Below are 12,747 nucleotides of genomic sequence, written 5' to 3' on the forward strand. Positions count from 1 at the left end.
AAAAAAAAAAAAAAAAAAAAAAAAAAAAAAAAAAAAAGGACAGAACAAAACAAACAAGCAAGCAAAAAACAGAGAGAGACAGAGAGAGGGAAATAGATAGATATGGAGAGGCAGCAGCAGCCCTTAGACAGCGACAACAGATTCTCACAGAGGGCAGGGCAGATAGCCCAGCAATTAATAAGTTTACCAAGCAAGAAAGAGAGTTAGAGTTTAGACCCCAGAACCCACATAAATGCCAGGTGAGTGTGAAAACTAATCTTTAACTCCAGCCTCAGAAGGGATCCCTGGAGCAAGCTGGCTAGTAAGACTAGCCACATTGGCAAGTTCTGGATTTGATGGGGAGATCCTGCCTCAAAAACTTAAGGTGGCTGAGTAGTGGTGGCGCACACCTTTAATCCCAGCACTCGGGAGGCAGAGACAGGTGGATCTCTGAGTTCAAGGCCAGCCTGGTCCATAGAGTGAGTTGCAGGGCAGCCAGGGCTGCACAGAGAAACTCTGTCTCTAAAAACAAAACAGAAACAAAACTGAGGTGAAAGAACAGTGGGGAAGAAGCCCAACACCAAGCTGGGGCCTCCACGTGCACACTGCACATATACCTCTACACACATGAGAGAAAGACCTCAAGGGATGGATCCATAGAACAGTGCGCACAGGGGCCTAGCCTGGCCCACATGATGAGGTTATATACATCTCCTTCCCTCACCACACGAGTTGGTGAGCTGTTCGGAGGGGCATGACTGACTCCTGGTGAGTGACCACCAGGAGGGCGGGGTCAGAGCCATGCAGTGCAAACATTCTTTCCTTACTAAACCAGAGCCTGTACTAAACCTTGAGATGACTATTTCAAATCTATATTCAATCAATTAAGATCAGTGTGTACATAAACTGAAGGCTTGCTTGTAGATGAGTGCTAAGCAAAGACAATGAAATGACAAAGCATGGCCTCTGCACACAGGATGTTCAGAGACCTTACCAAACCGGAAGTAAAATCAAGTGTAAGTCAGTGGATGTATATGCCCAACATTAAGCACTATTCAGTGATAATAGATTTAGGCCAAATGTCTGGTTACACATACCATGTTTTCCACACGGAGCTCAAACGGCATTGGGTTGTACACCATCAGCTGAACTTCACACACATCTCCTTGAACCCACTGGAAATCTACAAAATATATACAGAAGATCTCCAAGGTGAGTTGGTACCATTGCTATTCTCAGTTCATTGGTATTTCAGTTCATCTGTGGAGCAGAGCAATGAGCCGTACACTTGCCTTGGCATGAGTGGTTCACACTGAGTTCTCTCTGCAGCTATGAAACATAGCAGACCAGTGATGATGGCTATGGTGGGTGACCGGTGCTTCTCTGGGCAGGTACAGGATCTCTTGCAAGAGGCCCAGAGCATGGCTTCTCTATGTCCCCTAAAACCTGGTCAGACATACTCCTGATTTATTGCAACAACCCGCTTTGTGACACCCACAACTGCCCCAAAGACCTCCGAATAGCCACCACTGAAAAACATTCTCTCAACTTGATCCAGAACAACCCTGAGTCAGGTTCTAAAGTCCCACTCCACAACTGGAGCCCAGGGTGGTACTATCAGTATGCGAATCACCTAATAGGAAGGAAGAGCTTCAGGGCCAGGCTACAGGAACACCCAAAATGGCCCCTGACAGCCCCGGCCTGTCCAGGCCACTGCTTTGCCCCTGGAACAGCAGTTGATATCAGCACAAGACCTTGCCAGGACATGAAGTCCTAGCACAAATGACATCAGACCCAGGAAGGTGTGGTGGCTGTGGTCTGGAATGTCAGTCCTCAAGGGGGCTAAAGGAGGGGCATTGAGACAGAAGACCGTGTCTCAAAACAAAGAAACCAGGGGACTCTGCACCCTATTAGGCTCCATCCCTGCACACTGGCTGTCCAGCTTCCACTCTTGGCTCTTCCAGTATTTTAGACTGCCCTTTGTGGGTGCCATCTGGATCTATGGTAAGCTTTTTTTCCCTTAAGAACTAACTGGTTAGGAAAAGCATCACCCCCCCCACACACACACACACACACACACACACACGCACAAGCGCACACACACTTGTTTAAATAAAATATCAGAGGGGAATCATGGAAGCTGGGGTAGTGCTGGATTAGATGAAATGTGGGACCATTTAGCCAGAGTTGAGTAAGAATCTGGTGACAGAAAGAGAGCAGTAAGCAAACGTGGTGCCTTTCAGCACAGGGCACCGCACCACTGGCTGCCTGGGCTGTACATCATTGAAGCCGGCTCAGCTGCACTTTCCCCGATTCAGTCATAAGAAGTTGCTGAGGCTTCCTTTTATGAAATTTGTCTATATTTGCAGAAGAGATTGAGGCAAACACTGTCTGGCCAGCAGGCTTGTCCATACCACATGCAGCCCAACCCAGCATCATAAACTTCTTTAAAATATTAGGAGATTTTCGTTTGGTTGGTTTAGTTTGGTTTGGCTTGGGTTCTTGTTTTCGTTTGGTTTGCTTTCTTTGTTTGGAATGGGGAACTCAACTGGGAGGCTCTCAAGTGTGAACTTTGTAGATAACAATGTTGTGTTAGAGTGCTGAGAGACAGACTGACCAACTCCAGCAGTTTGCACAGCTGTAGAGTGCTGAGGCCACAGGGGCCAGCATCCCTGTTTTCAGGCCCAGGAGAGTGAACCCTTCTCCTGAATGCCAAGGAAGCACTCTCACAAACAGGCTATGTTTCAACTCCAATGTACATTTTTGAGTGGGAATGTGATTTCTATTCTACAGCTTCTAATGTCCTTTCTGGGACTCTCCCGATTACTGAGTCCACACTGGAGGCCTGAAGACTATGGATCTTTGGCTTCAATCCCCAATGTTTCTAAGTAGACCTCCAAGTGTAACAAGAGAGTTACTGTAGCATCAGAGAGGTAGTGGGTCTTGGAGATGTCCTTGGGGGCTGGAGGGAGGGTCATGAGAACACTGTCCAACTCCTTGGCTGCCTCTGTGTCTGTCTGTGGGCCAGTGTGGCTGTTTCGTGAGCTCTGCACTTTACAGAGAGACCACCGTCCAGGTACCAAGGTGGAGCATGCTACCATTAAGATTCTCCTAGAATTTTTGTTTGTTTTGAGACAGGGTCTTGTTTTTAAATAGTCTGGCTACATGAGGCAATGGAGAAGTCAGTGAGCCAGTGCAGAGGAGGCCATCCTCTGCCTCCTGTAAGATGAAGGGAGTTCTGATGAACTCCCATCAGAGGTTGCACTAGGGCCCAATGCATTGCAAAGGGACGACTGCCTCTCTCCTCCTCCCCACAGTGCATGCTGAGTGGGAAATGCCATCTGCCCTCCCTTGTTGTCAAGTACACCTGATTGGACACTTCCTATCACCGCCATAAGCTCTCCAGAACAAAGGAGCAGTGGTAACGGATCTATGTCTGGAGCTGACTTTCTTTGGGGGAGGGTGTTCACTGTGTAGCCATGGCTGTCCTGAAACTCGCTTTGTAGACCAGGCTGGCTTTGAACTCAGAAATCTACCTACCTCTGCCTCCCAAGCGCTGGAACCAAAGGCATGTGCCACCATGCCTAGTTTGGAGCTAACTTTCTAAACCAAAGACCAAGATGGAATTTTAAAGACTCAACACACATTTGCAGGAATTCACCAGCACTCAGTATCAGCTGCCTTCTCTTGAAACATTAGCCCATAGCTCTCTTTACTTCTTTCTTAACTGTTCTCACACTCTCTATGAGACAAGTTCTCCCACAGCCCAGGCTAGCCTCCAACTCACTATGTAGCCAAGGAAGGTTTCAAACTTCTGACCCAACTATACCATCCTCCCAAGATCTGAGGTTACCAATGTGGATGATCATACATAGTACGGTCCGTGCTTGGGATCCAACCCCAGCTTTATGAATGTTAGGTAGGCACTCTGCCAATGAGCTACACACCAGCTCCTCCTTCTCTCTCATTTTCACTGTGAAGTTATAGAACATGAAGAGCCAAACCAGGACACTCTGCTACCTCAAGATGAGGTCACTCTATGCCTGCCCTAGGTTCCTGAAAGTCTATCAGCTCTGCTCTAGGGTTACTGGGTAATACCAGGAATAGCTTTTAACAGCCCTACAACTTTCAAGAACTTACTTGCATCTTACCCTGATCTTCACCTCTCATGGGTTTGCATTCTACCCACACAAACTAAACAGGAAAATGTGTTGGAGGTAGAGGCTTATTCTCATATAGACAGTACCTAACAGTTGAAAATATCCAAAATCAAATAAATAAATAAATAAATAAATAAATAAATAAATAGCCAGGAATTTTGAGGCATGTCTATAATACTGGCTCAAAAGAGGCAGAGAAATCTAGGGCCCTAGACTAGCCTAGACTACATAATGAATTTGAGATAAACCTAGACTACATGGTAAGACCCTAATTCAAGAAAATATAAGCACATTTCACATGCTCAGCCTATCAAATATCACAGCTTTACCTAGCCTCCTTAAGGTGGTCACAATACTTATAACAGCCTACACTGGAGCATATCCATCCAACACAAAGTCTATTGCAGAACAAAGTGCTTAACGCACTAGTATTGCAATGGTTTAGACATGGAGTGAGTATGCCTACAGGTTCAACTTCAGTTACCACTGGATGACTGTGACCTTTGGAGGAAGTGACAAGAACCAGTGTGAAGCCCCTGTGACTAGACCATAGGATAATAATCAGTAAACAAACACACATATGTTCCCTATCTCTAACATGTGACACCCCAGGTCTTTATGGCTTCTAGATCATCTAAGAATCATCTTCCATTATATAAGTTTCTAAAAATTAGATCAATGAGCAACTGCCGGCTTAAGGTAACACATGAAATAAATTTCCAGGGGAGTATGTACACAAGAGCATACAAGTATATGTACACATAGAAAACTGGCCAGAAACAGACTGTGGCCCACCTATTTTTTTGTTGCGTTCTTCTCCACGGTTGTGTGCGATGATCGGTGAATAGATGAAGGGGCTCTTGGTGGACATGCTCTGCCCCAGCAAGCTTTTCACCTTCTGTGGCCGCAGGCTGGTAGGGAGGCTCAGCAGCTTCACACACCTATCATTATGAACAGAACACAGGCACTTGCTGTCAGGACACTCACTCTGGACCACATATAAGAAACTACTGGTGGGGCACACCTTTAATCCCAGCACTTGGGAGGCAGAGGCAGGTGGATTTCTGAGTTTGAGGCCAGCCTGGCCTACAGAGTGAGTTCCAGAACAGCCAGGGCTACACAGAGAAACCCTGTCTAGAAAAACAAAAAAGAAAAAAAAAGAAAAAGAATAGAAAAAAGAAAAAAGAAACTACTGACCATGAAAGAAGATGGGCTGAAGGAGAGGAAGAGCTCCCACACTATAGGACCGGGTAGCAGAATAAACATCCCAACCCAGAAGGCCAGGAAGGGGAATCGGTACAGCCTTTTGTCACCTTCTCCACACAAAGGTTCCTTCTATAAAATGAAGGTACAGTCAGGCCTTACTTAAGGGACTGAGATGAGGTTAGAGTTCCAGATCCCTGCTGGGGCCCACTGCTCTGCTATCTGCTGCTCATGCCTGGAACAGGTCAGCCCACAGTAAGGAGAAGCCAAAGCCTACCCATGGGATCAGAAGACATCACAAGAGAAGGAGCCAATGAGCACACCATGTTGCTCTCCATCTACTGACCCCATGCTCGTGTTCACAAATTAGAAGCATTACTGATAACTTTAGAATCAACAAAATGAGTCAATATCATGTTAAGGAAAGAAAATTCAGCAGTTCCCTTAGATGAGTTAAGTTTGAGTTCTCCACTTCATCCCATACTTTCTGTCATCTGGATTTGTGGTTTCTGATTAATCTGATATGTGAGTCTGATCTGTCCCATTTGCCTGTGTCCCTAAAGAAGGTCTTTGCTCTGTATTTATTGAACAGCGCAGAAAGCATCATATGGGGAGGAATGAGGGACACTTCATAGAAATCTTCAACAGAGTTTTGTAACAGAAGAAGTCATTGACTCCAGCTGACCCCAACTGGCTCAGATAACAAAAAGCCCTGCAAACAAGCCATCGAGTTACATCCATGCCGCTTTCAACATGTATGGTTTTCAAGATTTGTTGAAAAGGCTTGAAAAGCAAATGACTACCACAATATATACATACAGCGCTCTGAGTAACAATACATAACTTAAAATAAAAGTTAAGCATTAGATTAGGTGTAAACATTGATTGCATAGGAAATCCAAAGCAAGTAACATTGGTTGTTACGCTGCTCTCCTAATGGTTGAGTACACAGCAGGATAGCAGTCTTAAGTGATCTCAGGGTGCATTATTAACTCAGCTATGAGGTCCAGCAGAAGTCTCTTTGAATGAGGGAGACATTTGTACAAAAATGTAGTACCACTCAGCATCATCCAAGTCAACTATGAATTGATTCCTGTTAGAAGCTGAGCCCACGTAGTCCCTGCACCACCCGCTCCCTGGGCACCATCTCAAACACCTGGGAAGCTTCTTCACTTGAGGGCTATTATTATCTCCCTACTACCAACCAGGAACTGACAAAAGAGAAATGAAGTGCAGCCCACAGTTCCATCAATGGAATGTGGCAAGGACAAGAAACACAAGCCTAAAACAGCACTGTGAGGCCTCTGGGGCCAGACTGGCCTTATGGCTAAGTTTAAGAACACACTAGGACAGACCAGGACAAGGCTAAGGATGAGAGAGACCCTGGTGCTCACCACCCCATCTCCTAACCTCTGAGAGAAGGAAGGAAAGGTCTTGCACACAGCATCACTCAAGGGCTGAGAAGAAGCAGCCCAACCCTGTGTGGAAGTAAAGCATCAGCCTCCTGGTCCCCTACATAGCCGTCCTGAAAAGCCTGATGATGAGGAGGCCAAGGGAAGACAGCATGGCCTAGGCCACCTTGCCTAGGGTGCCACCCACTCACACCAGCCTGAGTGACTGGGACACACTGTGCTGTATTCATTAAGTCTCTGCAGTCTGAGGTATGCCTCAACCCACACTAATAAGAACTAGGTGACCTCTCTTGGAAGGGATGGGCTCCTGGGCTTCTAGAAGACTCCAGCCTACACTGTGCCAAGAGCACATACAGGATTTACTACCCAGGCTCTGACAGGGTTCAGGTCAAGGGATACATCCACCACTCGCACTAACCTACGTGTAGATGGTACCTAGAAGATGAGGTTTCCTCTCTCAGATTCTTTCTCTGTATGAACTACACCATCATACTGTCATCTGGGACCAGAGTGGCCTCACAGCTCTGTTTTAATCAAGCTGAAGGCTGGCTGAGGACTAAGGCCTTGTCCGGCACTTGAACCTGTTGCTCTCAGTAAATGCAGTGAATATGCTCCCAAAAGCAGAGCTTCAAATTCAGTGTTGAAATCTTTTCAAGCTGAGCACTTGGTGAAAACTCATTGTTGACTGCAGGAAATCCATGCTTCGTGTGCACACACCCCATTACAAGGAACCTGCCTTAGGCTAGTGACCCTCTCAGACTGACAGGTACCTTGAAGTTTACACAAAGACCCTCATTATAATCTGGAGGACCTACCAGTGGAACAACACACACTGATGGCTTTGAGGTCCAGTGGCCTGAACCTCACTCAGCTTTTGCTCATAAAATCAGCCAAGGAGAGGTACTTTGGTAATACATGTGGCTAGAAAGACATTTCCTTTCTTTGGCCCACAGTTTCCATAGGGTGGGATAAATCTTGGACCCAATCTGACCCTGTCCTCCTTTATCACCCACCCAGAGGGATGGGAGTAGAGAAGATAAGCCTGAGCATACACTTCTTGGTCTAGCTCTCAGGGCAGCCTGCATGCTACAGACAATGCATAATCCGTATCACTCTGTTTGTGCTACCCTGGGCCCTCCCATGAGAGAGGCTTATAGCTGAAGACAGCTCACACACCTGACTGACCTGACCCATGCCTACCTACCATATGCCTGGTGCAAGTGTTCCTGTGCACTCTACATAAAGACAGGAAAAGGAGGGTGGCCTTCAGATCTCTTGCAGGGCATCATGGGACTGCCTGAGGTAACATGATGGTACTTGTCATGGCACCCAGCACACAGTAGGTCAGCAAAGCCTTCACTCCTTTCCAGTCTTAAGACAATGATTATTTGCCAACAGAGAATGGCCGCTGGTGCAAGATGGCAGTGCTGGACACAAGGAGAGAGATGCCATCTTGATGCTGACTATAACCATACTGCTGGATGCCATACCAGGCAAGGCCCACCGACCTGAGTGTTTATCTGAGAGTGGGACAACTCAGGGCTTTCAGAACAAGGGACACTTTCTGTGCTATACCACAGTCCCACTTGAAAATGGGATATGGGTGGGAATTCTCAAGAGTCCTCCATTCAAACTGTCAAATGGCTGGTTTGTAGCATATGTCAAAGAATTCTGTGGACATGATCAGTCAGAAATGTGACCCTGTAACTAGTTAAGGTGTACACTCATGATTCAACCTTTTCCATAGAGTGCCAATTTATAAAATGTGCCCCCAAGAAAAACCATCAATGGAGGCACCTGACCTAAAGCCCACATCATTCATTTAGCCTGAATCTCTGCTGAGCAAATGATGCTAGATTTGGCAGACAAAGCTGCTGTGACTAAAGCAGCATCCGTGAGATGAGCATTCAGGATGGGATTCTCTTCATATATTCCATTTGGAGGTGGCTGACATTTCAGAATCCCAAGTCTCCTTGGCATCCTATGGCTAATGGGGATCATGCTGAGCAACAGTGGAATGCTAACTTGGGCAGTAGTTGCTAGCATGCCACTTGAGCAGGAAGGCACAGGAACCAATGGAGCCCTTCCTCCTTGCCTTTGCATTCTCCACTGTGTCCAGGAGAAACACAGGTAAGCTCTCACACAGCTTCTGGTCCATGTTCCGGTTCAAAGCTCAAGCTAAATGCTCCCAAACCACTCTTGTGGGGACAGGTTTCTGTCCATGCAGATGCCCCTATTAGCTAATTCAGGAAGACACTAGTCATTGGCTGATAGCTAACTACAAAGAGCCCTGAATCCTATGTTAAATTCTTCTTGGATAATCTACAACATGCTGGATGTGGTAGTGCAGGTCTATAAATCCCAACACTGGCCAGTGGAGATACAAGGACCAGAAGTTCAAGGTCATCTTGGCTGCCCTTTATTCCCTCTGTGCAGAGTTCTACAGGAATGCTTTGGTCTTCACTGGCTGCACTCTGCTGCACCCACAGGCATTGTGGCAGTGACATCATTAGAAGATGACATCATTCCTGACCATCTCTGAACCCCATAGGTGGCCAGGGCCCTGCTTATCCTGACCACTGAATACACATTTCATTAAATGAATTTCAGATCAGACTTAAACAGGATGTATTTGACTCTTATTAATCTGCATCATAATTACTTAAAGCTACTTTGGAGTATGCCTAATTCATGCTTCCAGGTGGGCCTTTTCCTGTAAAATGGTTTTATCATCAAGAACCAAGAAAGGTCTCTGTGGAAAAAGGCATGAACTATCTATTGGAAAAACAAGAGATCATAGTTTCGAGGCATCTCCAACATTTTAGATTGGAACTAACAATTCTACACAGTACCCCTGAAATCTGATTCACAGAAATGATTACTTTTTAAACAACCTACTATGCAGCAGCATTGCAGAACAGGAAGCTATTCACATCACCAAGCTCTTCCCCAACTCCAGAGTTTAGTATTTTCAATACTAAACTGACAAAGTCTGCTTTGGATGTGGAGTTTATCACAGTTTCAACAGGAAGCATCCAAAGTTCCTGTGCTTAAGACTTGGCTCTGCAGCCATGTTAAGAGGCTGCAGGATAAAATCCAAACTTGTTCTACTAGTGTATTAATCCACTGATCAGTCTCACAGTTGAGGACACAGAATGACAAATGTCTTGTTGAGGCATCAAGTGTTTCTTCATGACTGACTCCTTCTATGAGTGTTCTCTTGTAGGAATTAGGCAACAGACTCCAGAGTTGTGTTCTGAGGCCTCAACACAAATGGTACTATCTTACTGGTACTATCTGTACCTGGACCTGGACCATGGCAAGTGCCCTTGCTTCTTCTCCTGTTGCTATAATGAGACTGAGCATCCAGGTAACCAAGAACTATACTGTTTCATTCCCTGTAATGCCCAGAAATGAGGGCACAGGACAAATACTAGTCTAAAGTGGCCCCAAGAACTACACCATAGTCTGAACATCAGGATAGCGATAAAATAGACTCTATCATGAAATATACAGGAAGACCTTATAGCTATATTGATGGGCAAGTGGATTGATGGATGAGTAGATAAATGGGTGTATAGGTAAGGGGATAGATAAAGTGGGTGAGCCAATGGGTTAGTGAGTAGGTTAGTGAGTGTATGGATAAGTGAGCAGATAGATGAATGAGTGGATGGGTGGATTGATGAAATGAATAGGTAGGTGGATATATAAATGGATGGATGGATGGATGGATGGATGGATCCATCAGTGGATCAATGGATCGATGGATGGATGAATAGGTAGGTGTATGGATGGGTGATTGGATGGATGAATGAATGGATGGATGGATGGACAGACTCAAGAGAGCAGCACCAAAATCTGACTGGCAAACAGGTAAATGTAATATAATTTGATTCTATCTGCTCAGGGAAATCATTCAGAGTTTAAAAGAAAAAACAAAAAACAAAACAGACCTGCTCACCGCTATAAACAAACACCCACATGGCCACTGTGGCAGAAAGTGCCCCAAGCCCAAGGAAGGTGGCATCCATTCCAGTCAGTGCCTGCCTCAAGTAAGGCTCCTCTAGGGGGCTCTGACTGGTAAGCCTTGCTTCCTCACTTGTGTGTCACATATGGAAGCCCAGGTTCATGTATCACAGAGGAACAGCAAGTCATACATGAAGCCAGATTTTAGAGAACTCCCCATGGCCACATGAAGCAAGGGCAATGGTACCAGGAGGCTGGGTACAGGTGGGCACAGGAGAGCATGCCAGTGGGCCACAAAGGCATGGTGGCCAATGTCATCCCAGCAAGCTCACCCTGGCACACATCTGTATGGTAAATGCTGTCCTCACCCAACCTGTCTTTAAACAACTGGATGAAAATATAGCATCCCAGTAGTTTCAGGCAAAGTACTGACTCCAAATATAAGGTTAAAAATATTCTTGGTGAACAAATGACGGTTTTCTGAGTAGCTACACAGCAATGGGTGCTGGGTCCTAGGTGCTGGGTGCTGCGTACCAGGTAGTGTTGAGCTTCCACAAGTATCAGCTCAGCTCAGACAGAACTAGATGAACCAGTGAGCAAATAGAGCTTTAAGCACACTTCAGATGAGTAGAAGGAAGCCCAGAGGTGCATTCTCTTGGGGGCAGAACAGACCCAGGAATGCCAACTCCAGCAATGGAGCTCCCGTGGTGCACTGTAGACCGTCCTAGAGTCTGTGAGGCAGCTCTCTTTGCCCTCCAGCATCTCACAAGAGGACTGAGCACCGGGGCACCTGGGAGAAACACTGGGAGCCCAGAATGTTCTATTATGCCAGGCTTTCTCAATTTAAAAATGACCCAAATCACAATGCAGATACAGAATTATTAAGAAAGGCTTTTCCAGCTTTTAAATTCAAAAACTGAATCATTCCCTCAATCCCAAGTCAAATACATTCCACTTTAAATCTTACTCATAAAACTGCCCAGAATAGACCCTTTTCTTTCTAACTCCTGTCAAAGATTAAAAACAACATGTCCTAGAGAGGAACAGAGTGTGCCCTGCCTTGGGCCTGCAGGTGAGATGCTTCTAACAGAGACAGAGCCCCATTAGGAGGTGAGAATCTAGTCTAACGAAGCCCCAGAGCTGCCCCAGTAATATCTTCTGCTGAGACTAAGACTCAGTAATCGACCAATCGCCTAGCACATGAAAGAAAAGTTCTAGATTTGACTCCAACAACACAGGAGAGAAAATTAAGTTGTTTAATGGATTTTTGTTGTTGTTTTGTTTTGGGTTTTCAAGACAAGATTTCTCTGTATATCCCTGGCTGTCCTGGAACTCACTAAGATCAGGCTGGTCTCAAACTCAGGGATCCACCTGTCTCTGCCTCCTGAGTGCTAGGATTAAAGGTGTGTTCACCATGCCTGGCCAGAAAGTTTTAACTCTACCACTCAGGAGGTAGAAGCAAAATTCATGTGGAGCTTCCCTGAAGTCTCTTATCAGTCAGTGACAGATACCCAGAGAGGGCTGAGTGACATGATCCTAGAACACCACAGGGCTGCAAGGGGAGCCCAGGCCTCTCCACAGCAAGGCCCAGGGCAGAAAACAACAGATGAAAGGTATGTCCACAGAGGGGGAACCTAGAACTCCGCACTTCTGCACCACAGCAAAGAAGCTACCCTGCAGCTGCTTCTCTTCAGCCTTCTAACAACATTCTGAGATTTGCAAGTTGCTGCATGAGATCTGTGTGCAGTGGAGGAGCCATGGGATTTGGTTATTGCTGGTGCAGCAGTGCATGGATAGTCCAAGGTCCTGAGGGGTCCTGACTGTAACAAAGATACTGGGAGGAGAGAGATGCCTCTGTTTCTGAATAGTGACGGGAAGTCAGCCCACACCTGTAAGGTCTGGCGCTTTCCATCCTGGACTAGAAATCAGCAAGGTGTCCTCTGTGCACACAATGGGCATGGACCACTACAGAACACCGCTGACCTCGGTTCGATACTGTCACTGAGACTTGAGGTCGGTCTTAAGTA

General features: G+C 46.1%; 1 protein-coding gene across 3 annotated transcripts in view; it reads right to left on the minus strand.

Moving 5' to 3' along the window:
* The window catches only part of Trappc9 (trafficking protein particle complex 9), a 466,270-nt gene that overhangs the window by 359,403 nt on the left and 94,120 nt on the right, over window positions 1-12,747 (minus strand). For all 3 annotated transcript variants that reach the window (XM_031345566.1, XM_031345557.1, XM_031345575.1), the window contains 2 exons: window positions 4,935-5,080; window positions 1,077-1,162 (listed from right to left, as the gene is read on the minus strand). In XM_031345566.1, coding sequence (XP_031201426.1) covers window positions 1,077-1,162; window positions 4,935-5,080 — 232 coding nt within the window. The remainder of the gene's footprint in view (window positions 1-1,076; window positions 1,163-4,934; window positions 5,081-12,747) is intronic.

Source organism: Mastomys coucha, unplaced genomic scaffold (genome assembly GCF_008632895.1).
Source record: "Mastomys coucha isolate ucsf_1 unplaced genomic scaffold, UCSF_Mcou_1 pScaffold11, whole genome shotgun sequence".
In the NCBI taxonomy this organism is placed as follows: domain Eukaryota; kingdom Metazoa; phylum Chordata; class Mammalia; order Rodentia; family Muridae; genus Mastomys; species Mastomys coucha.